The following is a 24984-nucleotide window of genomic DNA, read 5'->3' as shown; positions in this document are numbered from 1 at the left end:
ATAAATGGATTGATATTTTAATTTTTATTTATTGACTGATCCAAGTTCTTATACTATAGCCCAGACTGGACTCAAACTCATCATCTACCTGCTACGGCTCCTGAGTGTGGAGACAGATTACCGCTGGTCAGGATGGCATCACTTTGGCAGTGGTATGAAGCAAGGATAGATGCTGTACTCGAATTAGGAAGGTAGGGTGGAAGAAAGGAGAGGAGCAGGGATGGAGAGTTGGTACAGCTAGAACACTAATACACTGAAGAAGTGTGGTCAGTTAGAGAGACCCAAAATCCTGGGGAAAGGGGCAGGTTGGGCTGGGAAGGGGGGGAGCTGCTTTAGACTCTGAAGTCTGTCTTCAGTTCTAAGGCTGAGAATGGTTTCTCTAAAGGCTGTCCCCATAGAAGACAACCCATCCCCCTCCTTTCCTCTCTGAGATAGGATTTTGCTCTGGAACCCAGGCTGGACTGGCTTTCACTATATAGTTCAGGGTAGTGTGGAACTTGAGATCCTCCTGACTCAGCCTCCTAAGTACTGAGATCATAGGTATGTCCCACCATGCACAACTCCCTTTCCCCTCGTTAGTAATGCAGTTTCATTGCTTCACCGCTTTCTGAGTAGCTAGAGCCAACTTCCGAGCTGGGGTCATGGAGATACAGAGATAGTTAGAGAGACACATACAGAGATAGTTGGGCTGAAGGCACAGTGGAGACTGAGATAAGGAAGTATCCAGATCCTGAGATGCCACTGGAGATGGTGAGTCCAGAGGGACAGCTGAGCAGCGCACGGTTCCATACCTGCTAGAAAACAAGGAGAAGCAAGCAAGCCACGCTAGGGAAGGAACCACAGAGACAGCCTGTCGTCTTGGATTTGGGAAGTAGCAGTGTGAATTATGTATACACACACACACACCCCTTGGTTCTGTCTGCTGAGAGTGCCTAGACGTGATAGCACATTAACAGCAACAGTGTACTCACATATATTAAATAAATAAATCTTAAAAAAACAGTATCTAACCAAGTGACATTTCTAAAAAAATATTTATTTGTTCCTGTTTGTGTGTGTGTGTGTGTGCCTAATTTTCTAATTTTATTTTATTTGCATTGATAGGGATCAAATTCAGAGCCTTGGGTCTGCTTCCAGTTATATAAGTTATCAGCCTAGTCATCGGTATTTTGTTTATTTTGAGACAGGTTCTTATTATGGAGCTGAAGCTGGATTTGAACCCCTGGTCCTCTTGCCTCTGCTTCTGAGTGTTGGGATTTCAAGCTGTGCTGCTAAGCCTACCTCAGTCATTTATCCTATTTTATTATTTTAGACTGGGACTCGTGTGGTCTAAGCTGGCCTTGGACTTACTAGGATGACCCTGAATCCTTGAGGCTGTGAATATGGATCAGTGGCCAAATATATAATAGTGTGAGTCTCTGGTTTCAGTCCTAAGCAGAGAGATGGAGGGAGGGAGAGAGAGAAGGGAGGAGGAGGAGGAGGAGAATATTAAGACCTCCAAATAACAGGCATCTATAGTAATTTTGCAAAGAGAAAACCCTTCGGATGTGATCTCAGCCCCACACTCAGCGTGTACTCTAACAACAGAGCAGAGTGGCCAGTGAGTTTCCTTGAGGGGAAGTGTTGAGCTCAGCACCAGTTCTGAGAAGTTCTGCTGGAAATGGAAATGCAGGACCCAGCCAGGAGGAAAGCCCTGAAGGCAGCCTGCAAAATTACTAGCAAGTCCTCAAAAAACAAACAAACAAACAAACAAACAAAAAAAACCCAGTATCACGAGGGAAGGGACAATACAGGAGTGCACCCAACTTTAGAGATTGAACACTGGTCTAGGGGGAAAACTATTTTATGTAAGAAATTACAGCTCACATAGATATCACAAGTAGGATATTTTTATATTGCTGCTAAGACAGTTGGAGGAATTTGGATGGAGCTATGGGATTGGATGGTAGGTCCATGTTCATGTCCTGATATCGATGTCTGGATGTGGTATGAAGGACAGAGAGATTATAGGGCAGACTCTTCCTCTCCAATAATCCAGAAACCAGCAGCGGCAATATGAGAGAGAACCATCAGCAGATTATACGTTAAAATGCTCAGTGGGAAAAAGGAGAGAGGGAAAATGCAATTCTTTGTACTAAGCTTTAAAATTTCCTAAGTCAAATTACTTTCAAAATAAGTTATTTATTTATTTATTTTAAAAAGATGACCAGGCTGGAAATGGCCTATATCATAGTTGGTTGCACACATCTTTTTAAAATTTTAATATGGTTATAAAAAGCATTCTTAGAATCAGTTTATGAAACTTGGATCATTTCTTTAGCATGTAAACTTTGCGCATGTGCACACATGCACACACACGTACATGGAGAGAAAGGTTTTCAAACAAATCTTCTCTTAAAGTGTCAAATTTAAAAAGACCATATAAAAACCATTCCAGGTTTACAGACTTTTAGAGGTTTCTGTGTAAAACCCTGCAGCTGTCAGACAGCTGTAACAATTCAGATACACTGGGAGCACAAACACAGTCACAGAGTGTCCGGTAGTTGTGTGTGATGGAGGTGAGGGGTGGTGACAGCCACAGGCTGCTGTCTCACCTGTAGTGTTATTGGGGTTGCCTGGGGGTGGTACCCCCTTTATTGACACAGGTCTTGGGCTGGGGCTGGCGAATCGAGGTGGCAATGAGCAATTGGGCAGGTACTCCTGCCAAAGTCCCATCTTCCAGGAGGAAGGCGGATCTTGCTTATGAGAGAACAGGAGACTGGCTGGCTGGACGAAAGCAGGCAGAATGGGAGTCGATGCTGACCCTAGTCTCTTCTTTCCCAGGACCCAGAGGTTTGCATTATCACAAATTTGTGTTAGTTGAAGACCAATGGCATGGGGCCCTTATGCTGGCAGGAAGCTGTCCCCTCTCTCCATGAAGAATCTGGTAAACTGATGAGCAGGTGGCTTAGGCAACGGGCATGGATCCTTGAGCTAAGAGAGGGACCTTGGTGTTCTCCTGGTATAGTGGGGTGATAAAAGTGGTCTTGTACATGGGAGACCCACACAACAGGAGCCAATGAGGTATTGTTACCTGAGATGCATGGGTATCTCAGGGTATCTCAGAATTCTTCCAGGGAACTTCTGAGTAAGGCCAGCCTGGTAGTTGGGTTACAGGAAACCTGAGCCACTATATCTCATATAGATGGTTGGTTTAATGGGTTTCTAGGACACGGGCCAGTGAGCTATGATTGGCATATGTGTGGATGGAAGGCAAGGCAGCAGGTAGCAGGTGGACATGTGTCTAGGGGAAAGTCTCTCCTTGCCGTCTCTCATTTTAGCAGTGACTAATTCATCCCTAGCTGCCGGGACAGACACTAAGCTCTTGGTGGCACAAGGCACACAACAAATGCCAAATCCTGGGCTCCAGGCCCTTCCCAGCTGAAAACCATACCCTTCAGAGAGTTCACATCCAGTTAGCAGGGGAGGAGGAGGGAGGGAGGAAGCACATGACTGCCGTGGAGAACAGGGTGGTCTGCATGCAGCGGGTCTGACACAGGTAGAAAGGACTTCTCCATGTTACAGAGGGAGAGAGTCTTGGAGAGCTTTAGCAAGCCACCTAGGTGGTCAGTGACTTTATCAGAAGAACAGTACATGGAAGGGTGTTCTGAGATGAGGAAAGGGGTGGAAAGGACTGGGTGAGAGTCTGAGGAGGAGGCAGACAGAGGGAATTGCAAGGTAGTGTGAACAAGGTGACCAGAAGGTTCAAGGTTGTTGGTCTCAGAAGATAGTTTGGGTGGAGTTTTTGGAGGCATCCGTGTGGGGACCCCAGATCTTCCTTCCCAGTGCAGATGAAGGTAGGGGCAGTGGACTAACACTCATTTCTCTGGGTACAGTCCTATTTCTGCTGACTTGCCCCAGGCCAGGACTCCCGAACTGATGACTAGAAAACCAAAGCTGAGAGTTATGAGCAGAAAAGACAGCCGCCGAGCCCTGGGAAGGACACCTGCAGTGTAAAGGGATGTAAGTGGACACAATACAGACTCTGCCCCACTTCCATCCATGAGCAGAAGCCACAAAAAATAAATTTTCCCCGTCCCATATATTCTAGAAGTACTAGATATGGGGGGAGGGTAGGGGGAGGGCAGGCTCTTCTCTGCATTCAGCTAGTACCTTGGGGTCTTCCCAGTTCTAACACTGCCTCCTCTCTTCACCCATCCCACCCAGCCTTTTGCTCACATCCCTTTGGAAGGATTCTGTGGGATGACTTGAAATGGGCTCTGCCCCCATCCCCTGCCAGCGGTTTCAGCGGCTACCAGAGCCAGTAAAAAATGGTCAGAGGCAGAGGCTTTAGGAGGTCTCACGCTATCAGAGGGTTGCTACAGTTTAAATTTACAACATTCCCATTCATGGTTTGGGGACTTATTCCCAGGTCAAAAGTACCATTTGTGTAGAAAGTTGTAAAAAAAAAAAAAAAAATGTAAGGCTGGTTACAGAATGAGACCCTGCCAGATAAATAGATATAAATGTGAAAGTAACAAATGCAGGAGAGCTGGACAATACGAAGCAACATTGGAAAAAGTATAAAAACTGAAATTTCGTGTGAGTGAGGTAGAGAGAGGGGGCTACTGTGGCACAAGGGAGAATTACCCTGAGGGGCGACTGGTAGAAGAAAGTTGTTGAAATTGTTCCCATTTAGTTCCAATTATAGCCTATGGGGGAACCTAGACCTAGGGTTGCCAGAATTTACAAATGTCAAATGTCAAGGGAAAGTAATTCAAGGCTCCACCTTTGTCGTTAATCTTCATTGCCACATAAGCAGGGCTTAGAATCCCCTGCTAAACAAACCTCTCAATCTGTCTGCCTGTCAAAGACTTTCCAGAGAAGATTAACTGAGGAGAGTTAGCATCCGAATGCAGGTAGCACTCTTTCTCATGGGGCGGGGGTCTAGGCTTTATAACCAAACACGGAAGAGGAGAAAGGCAGCCAAACTCTCCTGTTCATCTCTGTCCAATTCCTGACTGGATACAGTAAGACATATATTCTCACCATTCTGCTTCCCCACCAACATGGACCATGACCCCAAATAAACCTTACTTCCCTTAAGTTGCTTCTAACTGGGACCTTTTGTCTTTGGAGTGTGATACCTAACACAACATTACTGTCCTGGTCGTGAAAGAGGATGGTAAGATCTATTTGTAAGAGAGAAGTTAGGTGCTGCTGTAAGCCTAAGGCAGGAGTCATCTGCTAAGCTTAATTGGCTTCCACTTTTCAGATGCATAAACTGAAGCTCAGAGAAATGGGAAGTTTGACAACACAGTCAAGTCTGCAAAAGAGGTCTCTGGGGAAAATTAAAAAAAAAAAAAAAAAAAAAAAACCCTCCCCAAAGGTGATAAAAAGAAAGGAAAACTCGGAATTGTAACAACTGTAAGACCCTAAGTCAGGTGGAAGTGACTGAATTTGCCTGACCTCCACAAGTTTGGTCTTTCTATGTATTGTAATGCTAAATACTAGACCCTAAGGCCTGGTTGCCCCCAGGGACAAAAGAATTTACAACTAGACCCAAGTGACTTGGCCCCCAAATTATCCCTGATTGGTGAATACAGATGCCCACAGCCTATAGTTGGGCTGAATTGGGATAAATAGGGCTTGGGGGTTCCCAGGCATGGGGTTGGAGGAGAACCATGAGGAGAGAGAGATTAGAGTAGAGAAGTCCCCATGGGTAGGTGAGTAATGAAAACATGGCCATGAGGGCTGGACAATTGGAGTTAAGAGCAGCCCAGATGGAACCTGGCAAGTAGGGATATCAATAGGGAAGTAGATTCAAATAGTTTAGAGAGTAACTATCTGCCCAGCTCTAGTGCATTAAAAGCTTATTATAAATATAAAAGTTGTGTGTTTTGTCTGGAAACTGAATGATCAAAGGTGGGGTAGAAACACAGATTGAGATAAAATGTTTTTTACAACATGCCCCCATAAAGTCTGGTTGTTAGCAATCCTGTAAGGCATTTTCTCAATTAGTGATTGATGGGGAGAGAGCCCAGCCCATTGTGGGTGGGGCCATCTTTGGGCTGGTGGTACTGGGTTCTATAAGAAAGCAGGCTGAGCAAGCCATGAGGAACAGGCCAGCCAGTAAGCAGAACCTCTTGCCTCCAGATTCCTGTCCTGTGTGAATTCCAGTTGTGGCTTCCTTCAGTGATGAACTATGATGTGGAAGTGTGAGCCAAATAAACCCTTTCCTCCCCAACTTGCTTTTGTCAATGGTTTTCACCATGGCAACAGAAACCCCAACTAGGACAAGGAGGCTCTGGTCAAGACACCCAAAGTCCAGAGGCAGGACCTTGCCAGCTCTTCCAGTTTGAGTTTACACCACACTGTATGGGATTATCCATGGTTCCCACTGACTTCAATCCCAAGCAGCCATTCTAGCAAGCCCCTTATTGGGACTATTGACACCACAGATATTGGCAGATGATTGGGGCATTATTTACTTAATAGGAGAACAGCTGTCAAGTGTCTGTCACCTTATATGTCATAGGGAGTGACATCAGCCACTTTAACAGCATTATCTCTCCAATTCTTATGGACTGGGCCTCCTGTATATACCTGGTTTTCCTTCTGCATGGCCCCAGGATTAGAAAGCAGTATCGAATACAGAAGAAAGCACAGTGGTTAATGACTGCTGGGGCAATGCAGAGGGAACGGAGCATTCATCAAAGACAAAGATTTTCCCACTTAAAGATGGCAAAGGCCCAGACCAAAACAGGAAGCTTCCAGCCTGCCTTGGTGGGTGGTGGGATTGTCTGAGGCTGAGAGATGCCGGAAAGGGACAAGAACACAGTGTTCTCTGCTTGGCAAGCTGTCATGATAGCATGGGCCCGTCAGCTCCTCAGCATGGCACGCCCCAGACCTCTGGGGATCAGAAGCTCAGTTAGGTAGACTTTGATAAATACCAGCCCTCAGAGGAACCGAAAGTTACCTCTGACGCACCTCCTGCCACTCCGAGGAACCGAACAAGACATGGTTCGATCTGAGACTAGAGGCCAAGGCAGGCAAGCATCTGCAGTTACACCTGCTGCTGTGACACCCAGACTCTATCCCAAGGAAGGAAGAGACCTTTAAGCAAGAGAACTGAACCTTGGGGGAGGGGAGGTCTAAGGGGAAGGGTAGATTGGGGAAGTTGTGACTTTCACAATGGGGGAGACGGCTTACTCTGCAGTTCATGGTTCAGTGGACTTATGTGCATCTTGGGTGGTTTCAGGTCAGTCTGCTAAAGCAGGTTCTATGAGAAAATGCAAAGTGTATTGCAGTCTAGGGACCAGTGGGTGTGCACTGGGAACCATTCCAGTCAGTGAAACCTCATTTTTTATATTTTATATGTGTAGTAGAAGGCCTGTGTATGTTTGCTCTTTATTAAATCTTTTAGATTTGTATACTTAATATTATACATAATAATAGGCTTCATTGTGAGGCTTACACACACACACACACACACACACACACACTTTATTCCCATTTATCCCTATTACCCTCTGTTGCCCCCTCACATTTCTGATGATCTCTTTCTGTTTCTAATCCCCTCTTTATCTCTCATTTATGCGGTATGCGTGTGTGTGTGTGTGTGTGTGTGTGTGTGTGTGTGTGTGTGTGCATATGCTGATGAGTTTAGTCTGGGTTGTTTATGAGAGCATAGATGAGAGGTTATTTAGCATGGGTACCTTACTAGCTACACCCCTGAAGAAACTATCTCTGCCTCCCAAAGTACTGTTAACTACCAATAGATCTTCAGGGGGTGATGGGACCTCACAAGTGCCTCCTCCTTCCACAACAAGAAGATCTTTTTCTGTATCCAAGGCAGAAGGCAGAACAATCTGAGGTGAGGTGGTAGACAAGGAGGGAACTATGGCATTGAGGGGGAGGAGGACCCACTCATATATCCACTCACCTCCAGCATATATTGTCATGGGATTACAGAAATCCAAGCTCATCAGAACCTCATTTTCCCTCAAATAACTCCAAATAATTATGTGGAAAAAATAATCTCTTAATTTTAAGAACTGTTTTTCATTGGTCCATAATTAAAGGTAACCAACAGTGCTAAGCCTCGATTACCATAGCAGCCACCTGCTTGTCAAGCTCACATATGTAGATCTGGGCAAAGCATCTTGTGAGATTCGTTCATGACTAGTTGAGGGCCACACAGAAAATGAGTGAGATCAACTCAGCAAGGACACGGGTCTCCGTTCCATCAGCTGTTCAGATCGGATGTGGGCTTTACTGAGACAGGGCTACCAGTGTGAAGTTTATGAGAAAACGAAGCAGGCGCCCTATGTGGAGGTGGGAAAAAGTACACACAAGGAAGGACCTTGTGAATAAAGCCGTGTGAATAAAGGCATGGCACAGCCTTCCAGAAGCTAGTGTTGGTCAAGCCAAGCTCTTAGGAGCATGGCAAATGGGAGGGGAAGGGTACCCTGCAGCACTCGGGTTCAAAGGTCCTTTGGGAAAGGCAGCATTAGTACACTATGAGTTAGGAGGGTCATACAGAATGGTGGCCAGATCTCAGAGCTTCACCTGAGGGAACATCAAGAGGAAGATGCTTGTGCTCCAAACAGCTAAAGACTTTGCATCTTGTTAGAGGAAGGGCCAGCCGTGGGCAGGAATGGTCCTAGGAGGCAGATTCCTTTCCCCTTTAAGCAACACATTATAGGATGCACAGGTTATCCCCTGAGAGCTCCTGGTGTCTAGCGTTGACCACTCACCTAGCATTCAGCTTTCCCTAAGAAGTCCACAGTGGGCTGGAAGGAATAGGCCCTGTGCTGACCCTTGTCCTATTTACCCACTTCCTGTTCTCCTTGGCTGTCCTGGTCTTGATTTATAGCCTCCTTCTGGAGCAGGAATAAGAAATAGGCCATAAGACTATATGATTGCTGGACTGGAGAGATGGCTCGGTAATTAAGAGCACTGACTGCTCTTCCAGAGGTCCTGAGTTCAAATCCCAGCAACTACATGATGGCTCACAATCATCTGTAATGAGAGAAGCTACAGTATACTTATATATAATAAGTAAATCTTTAAAAAAAGGAATATCACTGCTACCAATGTGCACGGCTGCATTATTGCCAGTAGAGATTAATCAATAAGTGAAACAGAAGGAGGAGTGTACATCCAGCTGGAGAGGAAGTGGGATATTAGCATATGGGCAAAGGATCATAAAAAGTGAGTCAGCAGGAAAGGGTGGACTGTTTACTATCTGAGGCTGCTGAGTCACTGGGAGGAAGAGTTGTAGCCCCCGTTTTATAGCAAATGTCAAAATAAAGCACTTGACATAGAAACATGATAAATGTGTTAGAAAATAAAAAAGAATACTATTTCCTTCTGATAATTAAGGTTGATGAGTCACAAGATCTAGAATCCATAGGAAAGCAACTGATAAGCTAAAATGATTTCTTTTTAAACAGGAGCTCATGGTTTCCCGGGCTGGCTGTAAACTCCGTATTTAGCTGAATGACCCGGATCGTTTGTTTGCCCCACCCCTACCTCCCAAGTACAGGAAGTGTGCTGCCATGCTGCTTTTATGTGGTACTGAGCACTGAGCACAGGCCTGGCTCCCTGTGTTCTAGCAAGAACTAGGTAAGTACCAACTGAGCAATGTCCCAGCCCCTGTTTAAAATTTTCACAAGTCAGATAGACTTGTGAAATAATAATATAATCTTAAAAAAATAAAAGATGGCTGGAGAGATGATTTAGTTTATACATTTTCTGAGTTCAGATCCCCACAACTGCATAGAGAGCAGGAAGGGTATGATGGGGTGTGTGTGTGTGTGTGACCCCAGCCTTAGTGGTTGTGGTGGTGGTGGTGCTGCTGCTGGTGGTGGTGGTGTGTGTGACCCCAGTCTTTGCAGCAGGGCCTGGAGACAAGTGGATACCTGCAGCTCACTGGTCCCACAGCCTAAAGGAATGGAAGATCTAAAGGTTCAGTGGGAGACACTGTTTTAAGAACAAAAGGAGAGAAAAATCAAGGAAAGGCACTAGACACTGACCTCTAGTTATTATGTGCACTGTAGGCACAATGGCACATATATCACACATGTATAACAACAACAACGATAACACACACACACACACACACACACACACACACACACACACAGGGGGAAGAGAAGCCATTAAAAGAAAAAGTAAACTAACCAAATGCAAATCAGTTCAATAAATGTATGCCTTGATCCTGGAACTCACTCTATAGATCAGGCTGACCTTGAACTCAGAGATCCACCTGCCTTCTGCCTCTGCTTTCTGAGTGCTAGGATTAACATATTTTTAATCAGAAAGTTTTTTTAAATTTACTTTTATTTTATGCATGTGGATATTCTATTTGCATAAATGTATGTGCACTACATGTGTGCCTATTGCATCCCCTGAAATGGGGGCCATAGATGATGGTAAGCCACCCTATGGATGCTGGGAGTCAGACATTTGTCTGCTGAAAGAGCAACAAGTGCTGAGACATCTCTCCAGCCCGAAAAGATTTTTAAAAAAGAAAATATTAAATCTGAGCATAGGAGTAAAACACCTGTTGGTCCAGCACTGGAGGTAGAAACAGAAGCATCAGAGCCAACCTGAGACAAATGAGACTCTATCTCAAACAAATGAACAAACAAAAAAATACATATGCAAATCACAAGAAAAGAAATACAAATGATGAAAATGTATGTGAAAAGGGCTTATTGTTACTTTTAGTAAAGGAAATGCAAAGCAAAATACCGAGGATGCAAATTTTACCCATTGTTTGAGGAAACTCACAGAGTGATAATGTCCAGTAATGAGACAAAGATGACTTGGTAGGAGCTAAGAGATATCCTATGGGAGACTCATTTGATGAGCTTTTAGACAAGGTAAAGGACCAAATCTACAATAAAAATAAATATATCTTTAATGTAGGTCTCTTTCTCACCAGAGAAAGCATGTGTGTGGGCGTGGGTGTGTGCGTGTGTGTTTGTGTAGGTCAGAGAATAGCTTTGTGGAGTGGTTCTCTCTTCCCACCTTTATATGGGTCCTGGAGATCAAAATTCAGGTGGTAAGAATTGTGTGGAAGGTGCCTTTATCCCTGAGTCTTCTGGCCAGACCTTGTCAGAATAATTTTTAAAAGCCTATTTGTGTTTTTCTTAGGTGGAAGAGAAAACAAAAGCAAAACCAAGCAAACACAAAAAGAAGGGTGTATTGTGTGAAGGGGTTATTGTTTGTAAGCAGGTTGCTATATTTTTAATGATTCCCAATAGCTCCCAGTCTGCACCTGACCCAGGAGAGTTTCAGGGAAGTCTTCTCTCCCAGGAGGCTAGCAGCTAGCATAACTGTAACCAACAATTCATTAATACAATTTTAAGAATCAAAAGATCATCCTGCCACTCAGTTTTTGCATTGGAGATTTTAAATATAATACTTGCACACTTTTCTGAGGACTCAGGTGATATTTGTTACATTAATCATTACAGGGGGACTTGAATAAGAATGATCCTCGTATATTTGAATGCTTAGTCATCAGGAAGTGGCACCATTTGAAAGGATTAGAAGGGCTAAGAGGTGTGGCCTTGTTGGAAGAAGTGTGCCACTGGGGTTGGGCTTTAAGGTTTCAAAAGCCCAAGACAGGCCCAGTCTGACTGTCTTCCCACTGCCTGTAGATCCAGGCCCAGATGTAGAACTCTCAGATCCTTCTGCAGCACCATGTCTGCCTGTATGCCACTATGTTCCTGCCATGATGATAATGGACTAACCCTCTGAGACTGTAAGCAAGGCCGTAGTTAAATGTTTTCTTTTATAGGAGTTGCTGTGGTCATGGTGTCTCCTCACAGCAACACAATACTGACTAAGACAGGAAGCACCTCTAATCCAAAACCCCCAAATCTGAAACGCTTCAAGATTCAAAACTTTTTGAGTAAACCTATTGAGTGTCACAAGTGGGGGAATTCCATACCTGACATCATGGGACAGGTTTCAGTCAAAACGCAGGCATGCTGAAAGAACACAGGAAGTGACCTTCAGGCTTGCTATGTTCCATGGTCTACCAAATAATTTGTGTTTCACTTGGGTCCAGGCAGTACAATATCTCATGAATGTGCAAATATTCCAACATCCAGGAGGGAAAAGTTCTAAATTCAAACCTCTGCCCCCTGAGCTGATTCCTAGTTGACAAGGGACATTTAACCTGTAGTGTCTGTTCCTAGGCAACAATCCCCAAAATGTTAAAAGGAATCACAGTGCGCTTAAAAGTAGACACAACTGTTTAGCTGAGCAGACATTATATAATTATTCCCAAGTTAAAAAATTAATTATGTATTTCTTTGTTTGTATGTGATGTTACATGAAAGCCAGAAGTTGATGTTGGGGTGTCAATAGTTTCTTCAACTTGTTTATGTATAGTTACATATGTGTGTGTGTCTATGTGTGTGCATGCACACACATACGTGTATATGTCTTTGTACATGTGTACATGCATCCCTGTGGAGACTAGAGGTTACCTTAGGTATCCTTCTCAGGATGTCCTTTGTGATAGGATCCCTCATTAGCCTGGGGGCCATCAGTTAGCAGAGACTGGGTAAGCTCCAGGGATCCTCCGGTGTCTCTTCCATCCAGTGATGAAAACTTAATCACACTCACACCCCCGTACCATTCTGTGCTCTCTGGGGACCCAGCTCAGGCCCTTGTGCTTGCAAGGTTTTCCAGACCATGCCACTGCCCCAGTCCCTGCTTGCCCAGCTCTCTCCTCCACGAACCTTCAAAGAGCTCCTCGGTGAGTCCACAAAGTGCTCCAATGCTGTTTTCAGGGTACCAGCTACATTACAGATTCTACAGCTGCATTTGAGAGAAGTCTGTTCACACTGATACTCTCCCAGGAAGGGAAACTGGCCTCCAGGTGAGGGGATTTTACTTGTGTTTGGTATTTTTGATTTAAACACCCTTATTCTTGCTTTCTACCTGCCTTCCTTATTCCTGCTTTCTACTCGCCTTAAGGAAAAAAGCAGGGGCAGCAAGTGTTGGCTCACGGCACCTCCCAGCTGGTAGCGTGAGGACTCCAGTGTGCAGTGGTCCCAGATGGATCCTTCAGTTTGCTTTCCCCATTTCTCCCAGGCCACATTAACCCACCTTGTTCTTGCTGTGTGCTCATTGCCATCTTGAGGTCAGGATTATTACGCCCACTCTTCCTGTATCTTAAGAGAATCTACTGAGCCCTGGGCAGGCAGTATGGGGGAGGTGTCTCTCAGGACTGGAGATAGTGAAGGCCAGGCTCATTGGCCAGACTGTGTTTCGGGACAGAAGATTGGGTGAGATGTTCGGGAGACATATCACGCTTCTGCTACTGCCATGTTGGGCATCTGACTTTGAGGAACCTTCTCCTACTGCGCACAACTCACCTCCGTACAATATGCATTTCACCCCCCCCCCCGCTTTACACAAGCAAAATCTGTCTTTAGATGTACTCTGGGGGGATTAGGGGTGTAGATCAGTGGTAGAGTATCACTTAGGGTATGCAAGGCCTTGGGTTGAATTCTTGGCATCATATGAAAAAGAAAGGAAAGAGGCAGACACGCATATAACTTTTAAATTGTCTCCTGTTAAGAATTTAGACACAGCATTTGGGACCACTTGGACACAGACAACACAGACCTAAGAACAAGAGCAGTCTAGATTTCCGTGTTGCCAGAGCCCAGGATGAAGCATATTTTTATCCTTAATTACATCCCTGAGTAGCCCTTCTTTCTAGCTTCTTTCTTTACTTTCGGTAAAACTCAAGTTACTCTGGGAGACAGAAGTGACAGCCGGCAGACGAGTGGGTGTGCTTGGCCCGGGGAGCCAGCCCAGAGAGGAGCTGCCTCAAGGGGCAGCCCAGGGCAGCTGTCTGATTAGCTTTGCTGCTGATGCTCCACTGCCCAAGCATCATGCCAGGTGGTTCCAGTCATCCTGGCTGCAGAGAGGTCCTAAAGGCAGCAACTGGGGCACCTTATTATGGACGAAGCTGTAGAAAATTAGAATATAATGGTTCGCTTCCTTTCTTTAGAGGTTTTTAGCCAATATCTATATATGTGTTTAGATGTATGTGCATGTCTGTGGGGGAGCATGTGTGTGTGTGTGTGTGTGTGTGTGTGTGTGTGTGTGTGTGTGTGTGTGTGTGTGGCACATGTGTATGAAAGACAAAGGGCAACGTGTTGTGTCATAGTCCAGGAACTGGTCACCCCACTTTTTGAGTCAGTGTCTCTCATTGGCTTGGCTGCCTGGCCAGTGAGGCCCAGGGATTCTTCTGTCTCCAGTTCTGCAGCACAAAATTACAAGCCTGTACCATCATGTCTGCATTTTCCAATATGTATTGATTACTTAATGGGTCCTTGCATGTATCCAGTATTTATTGAGTACCTACTGGGCGCCTGCATATATCCAGTATTTATTGAGTATCTACTGGGTGCCTGCATATATCCAGTATTTATTGAGTACCTACTGGGTGCCTGCATATATCCAGTATTTATTGAGTACCTAATGGGTGCCTGCATGTATCCAGTTCTACTGGGTGCCTGTGTATATCTAGTATTTATAGAGTACATACTGAGTGTCTGTATGTATACAGTATTTATTGAGTACCTAATGGGTGCCTGCATGTATCCAGTCCTACTGGGTGCCTATATGTATCCAGTATTTATTGAGTACCTAACGTAGAGCTTGCATTTGCCAAATACTTATTGAGTGCCTAATGAGTGTAGGTGGTTTCCCAGAACTTCAGTCCAAGATAAAGACTCAGTTCACTCAGATCCATCTTCTGCTCTCAGGATGGAGATGGGTAGGATAGCTCATGAGCATCACTACTGTAGGCGGGAGAAGAGTGATTTTCCCAACTGGTTCTATAGATGTTCATGTATAGAACACCTCAGACCCTGTAAATAAGCTGTCATTCAGTATGAATGAGTTGGGGTTGCTTATGTTCTGGTCTAAGATGGGAAAGGATACCAATTAATCAAAATAATCATAGGGCTTGAAGAACAGAGGAAGAAGCCAATAGCCACACATTTCAGTAAATCCCTAGATACAGAAATAGACAAGAAAATGGATGCCCCTCCTTGGAAGCCTTCATAAATGGCAGAGCTCTGCTCATACCCAGATCTCAGCACAGCCAGAGAAGGTCAGTTTTGGATTTCTGGCATCCAAAAATACAAGCGAATCAATGTGTATGACTGTATACCACTGAGTTATATTGTTATTATATCTATAGCTGTAGATAGTGGTAAGGGACAATAGGAAACTAGAACAGGGTACAGTGAAGAGGGGTGTTGGGTGAACATGGTTTCAGATGGGGAGGCCTGGAAAAGCAGCTCTGAGAGTGACACTGGGTTGGTCAGCCACAGGTGGATCTGGGGAGCCGTCTCACTGGTCTTGTTTCCATTAGCTTAAAGCTGAGTGCTGTCCCTCTTCCAGGATTAATGTCCTAAGTCCTTGCCTCCTGCAGAGGCTCACTAAATTGACTCAGTGGTAAAACAGGTTGACATAATAGACCCTAGGTGAAGTCATGAGGTCCCCTCTATATCCTCAGGTCTCTCTTAGACATAACCAGTAGTCCAGGTACCAGCCATGACCCTATCCCCTGCCTCTGTCTTCCTGGTTCTTCTAAGTAGAGGGATTTTGCCCCAGTGAGCAGTTGCCAGCAATTTTTCCTAGAGACAGGACTCCTACTCTGTCCATGGCCAACATTAGAAACCAGTCAGGACCCCTTGGCCACTCAGTCTTGATTCAAGTTCCTTCTTGGACATTCCAGCTGCTTTGGTATCTTCTAAGTCTCACCAGTGTTTTGCTCTTTTCTATATCTGGTGTCTCCAGCCCTGCTCCAAACATGCCAAGGTGGCTGCTTGGGTCACCCTTTGCTGGCATGGCAGCTAACTAGCCTCTAGACTTCTGAGTTATTTGCTCCATCATGTAAAACCAATTATAGTGGTATACTAGGCTCTGTGCTTTATGAGGCCACCTCTTTCAGTACTTAAACCTCTGTGAGAAAGCAATGCCACGGTGTGTCAGCACTCCTGAGGAGATAGGTTCAGAAGCACAGACAGCATCATTAATGGAATCTGCACACAGCATCTTATGTGCTAGGATCCTAAGACCTAGCTTAAGAGCCTTCTTTGAAACTGTGACTGCAGGAGTAACCACCTGGGCAGGACCCAACAGCCTTAAGGAATGAGGCCATGAGGACCCAAGAAAGAGCCCACAGGAAGGAAAGGAGAAAGAGCTGCTGGTAACGGGGTCAGTAGAGAGTGACTAGGTACCAAGGCAAGCTGGTCATAGTTGGTATCTCAATACTGAAATGTAAGCCTCCTGGTGGTAGTTACAGCAGGACTGAGTCTCTGGGGAGAGAAGCCTTCTCAAGGTGCAGAAGAACTTGACCACAGGGAGAAAAGCATGTGCCAGAAGGCAATGATTCCAGACAGGCACGTGTAGTTGTACCCGTCTTTTTTATGGACTCTGATCTTCATGTTTGTTTGGCCAGCACTTCACTTGGGAGCCACCTCCCCAGGCCCACAGCTTTGTTGTGTTATGAGTGATCCAGCAAGGCTTCTCTGGAGGGAATGACATTTCCTCAGAGGAAAGACTTAGCTGTTCAATACAACTCTGAGTGGCATCTGCTCTCAAAGGGCAAACTGAGATGAGAAACTAAATCATCCCACAGAGAACCAGAAATTGAGACATCTTCCCAGGGCACAGAGGTTGCTAACATGCGGATTGATTTTTGTGCTTCTTTTGATTTTAGTGAGAGAAATAAGATTTTTGAACCCATAGACAAGTGGTTAGGAATGTCTGGGTGGCACAGAACCATTCCTGGCAGCATGAGCTGGCCAGAACTAAGGGGAGAGGTATAATAGAGGTTGCAGGCCATGACCCATGGACTTGTGCAGTGAAATTTGGTGTTCAATATGAAATGTACACTTTTTTTGATATTCCCCCTAGAGTAGACCAAACCTTGTATGTTGGGCCACTTTCTGCTACAGATAACAGAATCCTATAAGTACTTAAACACAAGGCATCTCACTAACAGGAAGCCAGCCCATGTGCAGGTCAGCTCCTAGGCTTGTTAATTCTATGCAACTAATCCAATAGCACCATTCAAGACCTGGGTTCATTTTATACTTCTGCTCTACCATCTGCATGACCTCATTCTTCAATAAACTTTTCTCACAGTTGTGAAACAACATCAGCAACTCCAGCCATCATATCCTAGTTGGGAGATGGCTGTGGGTATACAGAGATGGGGAGAAAAGGATAGTCATTTAGAAGCAGTGATGGCAGATAGTAAATACTCCCTGCCCCCAGACACCTGGGAATGAACTAGATCTCCCACAGGCACATAGGAGAAGGGGAGGTGAGCAGTGTTTGTTTGTTTGTTTTTGGGAATAAGAGCGTTCCAGAAGGCTAGCAAATGAAGGAGAGACTTGGCTTTCTGAGTAGAATCTGAGAAAATAAAATAGATAATCTGGATTAAAAGAAACCAGTCAAACAATAAAAACTTTTGAGTCAAGGAGAGACTTGAGTTGCAAAATAATCAAGCTCAGGATCCAGACGCTTGCCACAGGAGGAAAAGGACACAGAGAGCAGATGGCAATACCATCTTTCTACTAGAACTGGTATGAGCCGGCCTTGGGTTGGTGCTTGGGACTCAGTCATACTATATTTCCAAAGGCAACAGAATTACACCTCTGGGGAATGCTGAAGTAAAACTTGGCCCCAAAGATTTCCCTTTTAAATATGAACCCAGCTGCAAGATGTTTTGAGACAGTCAGGGGCTTAGAAAAATAGATCTATGTTTACAGGAGATAAAAAATTAAAACAATAAAAATGCAGGACCCCGGAATATGGTTGCCACGACATAAAAGGGTCTCCTTGTTCTCACATAGCCATGCTAACCCCCGAGCCTGTTCTGCACTCTTCCTTGTGCAACCTCAGGAAGTGTGTGTTTGAGCCACATCCTTTGCCCAGAGGCTCAGACGGAATCTTTATTTCACTTGGTGACCACTCAGAACAATAACAGCTGCCACCCGCTTCCTGAACTTCATAACAACGGCTCAACCGTTCACCCTCCCTGACTCTTGTGACGGGCCAGCTCTTAGAATGTGGTTTTGTTCCTTCTCCAGATGCTGTACTACCCAGAGCAATGTGACAGACATCACCAGGAACCAGGAACTTGAGTCACGCGTCTGATCTACATAGATCATGGCCAGCTCTGGCTTGTGAGGTTTCCTTCTGTCTGAAAGGGTAACCTTGGCATCTGTGGGAAAGATCATCTCAAACACCCTCTTCTTCTGGACATACACGAAAACCCATGGTACTCCAGTTTTTACAGTCCTTATTCCCAACACTGCCAGTTCAGCAGAGACAGGAAGTTCGTTTTGCAGAGATATTTGTGAGACAGAATCATGAGCTGGGCTATTTTCTTCATAGGAAGTGTCAGGCCCCAAGTGAAATCCAGAGACCCCTATTTACCTCAGTGGTGGACCTAGTTAGGGGCAACATGTCTAATGGCTGCTCAGAGCTCTGCAGCCTCCTCAGACACAAAGCAGTTGTCTGCTAAGACTTCTTGTCCTGCCTCAGACCTTCCCTTTTTTTCCCCAGGGAGCAGAGCTACTCTGAAAGGCAGCAACTGGGTGAACAGCTCACTCTGAAGTCAGTGGCCCAAGATGAATGTCACTTCCCTGCGGGGAGAGTCACTTCCTTTGTAGTTTCAGGAAGGACCCAAGATTCACAGGAATCCCGAATCTACGCAGGAGAACCTGGGGCCTGAGAGGCTAAGCATGCTGCCTGCCTCTGGCCTCACACAGTACCCAGAGGATGGCCACATACACGCTAATTCAGAAGATTCTCTAGGTCGGAGGATCTCCTTTAAAACTGTCTCACAGCATCTGTGATTGCTTTGGATCCTTGCTTCAGTGTACAGAGCAGAGCTTAGGATAAACATTCTCCACAGATACCTTCACAGCCCTAATAAAACACTCCCATCTTCACCCCCCATCACCATTGACTCTGCAACTTCTTGCTCTACACCTACCTCTTCCTTTGTAGAAACTGTTTCCATCTCGTCCACAGCCTTCCTCTTTCTTCACTGTTCCTTTCTTTAACATCTTTGCCTCACTCTCTGATTCCTTTTCTTTGTATTTTCCTGTTTTATCCAAGTATAAAGCATCTCTTTCTCTCCCATTGTCTTCCCATTTTCCCCATTCTTTTCTCACCTTGCAGACTGAGAAAGTACACGTGGCTGTCTCCCTTCTTACCAAGAACTGGACATGAGTGTCTCCTTACCAAGAACAAGGGTAGTAAAGGGAGCAGTGGCCTCCATGTAGACCGCCCACCCTATCCATAAACAGAACTGTGACCACAGTAGGGCAAATGTAGTATTATATCTTCCTGTTTAGTCTCCTTGAAGTCCCTGAACAAAACCATGTGGCTACAAAAGCCTGAATGCATGGGGCACACAGCCAAGTGCTAATCATGATCAAATACCACCCACATAGGTGACAAAGGGCTCATCTCAGAGATACTACTACCTTGCCTCCTATCCATGAAACAATCTTGGGTCCCATCTTGCTCAAGTGTTTCAGCACCCATTCATGCCTGGAAACATATTCTAAGCCCTGAGGAGGAAGACTTAGCTTGGAAGCAGGGTTGTGAACTCTAGTGTCTGTAGGTTCCAAACATTTATGTGTTAAACAAGAGAATCCAATGAAGCTCTGCCATGAACCTTCCTGTTTCTGACTTTGTAGGTCTATAAATGATGGAGCCATAGTCGAGTCAGCCAGTGGACCTTCTGGAGCATGAGATACAGACTGGCCTTCTGAAAGAGTGAGGGTGGAATGGAGGTTTTGACAAGGATCTTCCACAGGAGGAGGCAGGGTCATGAAGACCCTTGGTGTGTCACTGTGCAGTCTCTCAGCCTAGCTCCTGCTGTTGCTGACACTAAGCAGGTTCAGGTGTAAGGGCTGAGTTATACAGAAACTGTGGCTAAGCTCAGAAAAGAAGGCAGGTTTTGCTTCAACATGAAAAGAGGAACTGGAGTTAAAATAAGCGGCAGCCAGTACCAACGCTTCCTGCGGGACATTTCCGACTTGGCTTCTTCACTGGGTGTGAGCTTTGATTTGGTCCTCAGTAGTCCTGTGCTATTGTCCATTTTTAGTATGTGTGTATGTGTGCTGGTCTCAAACTCACTATGTAGCTAAGGGCTTTTGATCCCCTTAACCCTATTCCCAAGTTCTAAGATTACAGGTTTGTGCTACTATGCCAGGCATTAGGCAGTACAAGGGAACTGAACTGTGGGCAGCACATGCGGGATAGGCTCTACTCATTGAGCAACATCTCCAGCCACTTGCAAATGTGTGGGTTTTTTTTTTTTTTATTTGTTTGTTCGTCGTTCCGCTTGCTTGTTTGTTTTCTATAGGACAAGAGATCCTTATAGATGAGGACTTCCCCAGACCATTTGGGTTCATGGCTTCCTGTCCCTTAGCCGGTATAGGCAGTCCTAGGTCAAGTGCAAGACTTAGGTCCAGCAAGGCCATATCTCTTCTGTAAAAACTGCCTGCTCACTGCCCTGGCTGAGGTAGCAATGGGTGACTACACTCTCTCTCCATCCAGGTACCTGTTTCCTAACAGCCAAGCCACAAAGAGCTCAGTAGGCAGTAAGTGGTTCAAACAGAGAAAACTGTTGGTGGATGAGCCAACTGGATTCCCTCTGGGGACCAGAGAAGGGCAGTGCTGTCAGTAGGGGAGGAGCAACCCACAGAGGAGCTGACTCACTCAGGTAGAGCCCAGCCAGGGCCCCAGAGCCCCTGGTCCCAATCCCTGAGCTTCTCTAGTGTCTTCCAGGCCACCAAGGACAGTAGACCTTTGCAAAAATCAGCCAGAGGGACCCCCAAAGCACACTGAAAGACTGTGGTCATTTATGGGGTCACAGGAAGCCACCAACACAAGAGTGAAGAAAACATGGGCAGAGACTCTAGACAGGAGGAGTTACGGGTTTATAAGCTGTGGGCACAAACCCTTGACAAGAAGCCACAGAGTCACCTCTTTTCCAGTTACACTTAAAAGTTTTCATCACTTTGAAGGAAAAGAAGAAACCACAAAAGTGCAGAAAGATCAAAGATGTCGGCTAACTTTTAACTTAAGAGAGCTGACTCCTAGTGGGAAGCCACCTGCCAAGGACACCATGCCACCAGGCAAAGTTCACACAGTCCTAGATTTGGATAAAAAAGTAGGGTCCACGAAGGCCCACTACATGCCTGAGCCACCTCCCCTGAGCTAGCCATGTCCTCAGAAGCTTGTGGAGTCCACATCTTCGATAACGAGCATCTGCCAACCTTAAAGAGAGCGTTTGCTGACATGTACTCAGATCTGTTCTGGTGATTTCCACCGATGACTGTGCTTGGACAGGGACTCCCTGATCCCTAGCCTATACCTGCCAGCCGACCCTCCTTCCATCCTGGTGTTCATGCACCAGAGAGAAGGAGAAGCGTGAACTGTGCTCAGCCTGACCACCAGGCTGTGCAGTAGTGCCGTTACTCCAGCCCACAGTGGTCCACACTTGCCTCTCCCATGAAATTCAGTATGAATAGACCCTTCCCCTGAGAAGGAAGCTTTGCCACAACCTGGACAAAACTGGTCCCCTTCGAGTCCCACTCTCTGGATGAAGCAGCTGGTGGAAGTATTGAGGTGGCTTCTTCTGAATCCCATTATGACTTGCCCTTCGGGGCTTTCCGTCTGTTTTTAACTTCTCTCTCTTCCATGTTTCTGGGGGCTTTTGTCTGGGGACTGCCTTTTGTCAAGGCAGCTGTGAGTTAAACAATTCATCATTCCCTTCACACTTCAGAATCCATCAACATGCCTCACCTCTCCCTTCCTGCTCCTTTCTTAGCAATACCCTGAACACTCTGTTCCTCATTGTCCCGGTGACACTGTGCCTCGATGCTTGTCTTTTCTTACTGCACTGCTCACGAAGATGTGCCCCACATGCTGCTGTGAACCTAGTGACGCACGGCACCCTCCTCTAACTGAGGACACCGAGGCTGTCACCTCCTTTCTGCACAATTCCATGCTCTCCTAACAAAGCCAGGCAGAAACTAACTTCCCTGCCTTCTATATCACTCAGCTGCCACCCAGGCCCCTACATTTGTCACACGAACTCTGCAAAGGTGGTCTTCCCAGGCTTTGATTGGCACTGCTGATGTTTGTTTGTTTGTCTCCCTTTTAAAGTCCAGCTATGGCTGGTTGGATGGCTCAGTGGGTAAAGGCACTTGCCACCCGAGCCTTAGGCTTTGAGTTCAATCCCCAGAACCCACATGGCAGAGAGAGAGAAAGAACTTAATCCTGCAAGTTGTCTTTTGACCCCTACACACACACACACACTGTGGCATAACCCATATATCAACCAATCAACCAATCAATCAAGAAGTTTATTTATGGCTTTGTATAGTTCAGATCCACGATAGATGCATTGAGGGAAAGTGAACTATGGAGATTCAAAGGCACTAATTCATCTGACCTTCCATCTTTCTTGCAAGTTCACCTCCCTCTGTTGCTTCCTGGGCCGCTGACATTTGCTCATTTATAGTAGCCAAACAAAATAATGGATCAAGGCATAGCCACTGGCTTGGTTTTCCTTCACCACTGTGTCCTTTTCCCAGCCATGGCCACCAACAATCCTTGGCATGCATGGCTATCATCTTATGACTGTCATCTACGAAGAGTCACTGTTATCCACTCAGTTCCCTAGACACATAGCTTTGGAGGGACAAAGCTAAGCCCCACCAGGTTCTCACATCGAGACTACTTGGGCCATCTGTTTTTTTTTTTTTTCTTTTCTTTTTCATTTTTCTCTCATAGAAAACATGAGTTGGTTTGGGACTTACCTGAACAGTGAATTTATCGTCCTCATTGGGCAGAATCCTGTAAGTGTAAACGCAATTCCGGAACCTGAAATAGATCAAAGATGACATTAGAAACCAGGAAGGAAAACAAAGAGCCAGAGAGAGCAGGGCTGTCTGACACAGCTTGGGGCGTCTGCGTACAAAGCCTGTAAGTGTCAGGGTTGATGGCGTTCTGAGGCAGTGCTGAACCTGATGTCTCACAGTCCTGCATGTGGCACTGCTTTCCCCCCCTCAGCACACCAAGAGTGGACATGGATGTGTCATTATGTAACTGCTAGATAGCTATGATTGAAGTTCTATCATCTAGAGGGGCTTCCTTGACCCCTCAGCTGCTACACTGTCAAAGAGAATAGAGCGAGAGACATGTGCAAAGAGCCAAAACTCCCAGGAGCTCAGCAAGATCCGAATCACAACGAGCCTGGTAGGCTGTGAGCAGTTTTTGGAAACATTACCATCATCATCATCATCATCATCATCATCATCATCATCATCATCATCATCATCATCATCATCATCATCATAATCCTGCTAGAATAGCCTCTTACCCATCTTCCTCCATGTATGTTACCGGCAGTAGACATTGAGGTTTTGAAAGGATCGGGATGTAAGTTCTCAGTTACCTGCCTGTTTCCATGTTCCCTGTCCTAACAATCATGGACTCTAACCCTGAGAAGGATCATGAACTGTGAATTCTAAGATAGTCTTTCTTTTATAAGTTGCCTTGCTGTGGTGTCTCTTCATAGCAATAGGGAAATAGCCAAGACACACATGACAGAGATGGTTTGCTGATGGTCTTAGCATTCTACCACATACATGTACTATCATGCCTTTGGGCAGGGTGGCCTGGTAGTGGTAGTTATTTTGAATGTTTTACCTGTATAACATGTTGCAGTGAACAAACATCCGTGTATACATGGCTACATCTGTGTGTACATACATAGCTACATCTGTGTATACACACATGGTTACATCCATGCATCTATGGCTACATTAATGAGTGCATACATGGCTACATCCATGTGTACATGCATGGTTACATCCATGTATTCATGGCTACATCTATGTGTACATACATAGCTACATCTGTGTATACACACATGGTTACATCCATGCATCTATGACTACATTAATGAGTGCATACATGGCTACATTCATGTGTACATGCATGGTTACATCCATATATTCATGGCTACATCTGTGTGTACATATTGCTGACATCTTGGTTTTAGTTTCCTCCGTGTAAAATGGAGATGACAGCAATTTCATATCTATGTGTTGCTGGGAAGACTAACTGTATTTGTGTATTGAAAGCCTTTGGAACAGTGCCTGGCTCACACTGGACACCACACGTGTCAGTATTTGCTAGTTACTTTGATAAACAATTAACTAGACAGAGTCAACCAGACAAAAAGACATAGGCACTTTACAAACATACACCTGTGGACACACACACTTTTATGTAGCCTAGGTTGGCTTCTAACTCATGATAATCCTCCTGGCCCAGCCTCCCAAGTGCTAGAATATCAGGTGTGAGCCACCATGTCTTGTTGGCATTTTATATTTTGATAAAGACTGCCAGTTGCCATCCAGTGAGACTGTAGGTTTTTTGCTTCCTCCTAACAGATATGAGAGTGTCTACTTCCCCACACCCTGCTGGCTGCCTTATCAGATCTCTTAATCTTTTCAAATCGGTGAGAGGGAGAACAATGACTGCTCGCCTTAATTTGCCTCTTCTGTGAGAAAGGTTTGGTTCGTTCTTGTTCTTGACAGTTTCTGTTTCTTTTTCTTCGAATTCTTTTCTATGTCTCTGTCTTTTTTTCTTTTTTTAAATGTCATCTGTGCTTATTATCAGACAGGACTCTGATCTACACTACCATGGATTTTGGTATTTATTTCAATAATGTTTGTTGGTTACCTTCTGTAGCTGTATAAATTCACATTTTTAGGAACGTAGCCAGATTTATAATCTTTTCTTCTACTGTTTTGAATTCATATATACTTAAAGAAAACTTGGGGCAGTGCTTTTGGGAGATTTCATGACTTTGTTGCTTTATTCCCCATGGGAAATCTGGCT

The 24984-nt window shown here is 45.2% G+C and overlaps 1 protein-coding gene across 1 annotated transcript in view; it reads right to left on the bottom strand.

Moving 5' to 3' along the window:
• The window catches only part of INPP5D (inositol polyphosphate-5-phosphatase D), a 96650-nt gene that overhangs the window by 59854 nt on the left and 11812 nt on the right, over nucleotides 1-24984 (bottom strand). The window contains exon 2 of the mRNA XM_080932838.1: nucleotides 22893-22956. Within this exon, the coding sequence (XP_080788964.1) occupies nucleotides 22893-22956 (64 nt within the window). The remainder of the gene's footprint in view (nucleotides 1-22892; nucleotides 22957-24984) is intronic.

Source organism: Micromys minutus (genome assembly GCF_963924665.1).
Source record: "Micromys minutus genome assembly, chromosome: 19".
NCBI lineage: Eukaryota > Metazoa > Chordata > Mammalia > Rodentia > Muridae > Micromys > Micromys minutus.
The sequence above is the reverse complement of the archived record's forward strand: the minus strand, read 5'-3'. Positions and strand labels throughout refer to the sequence as shown.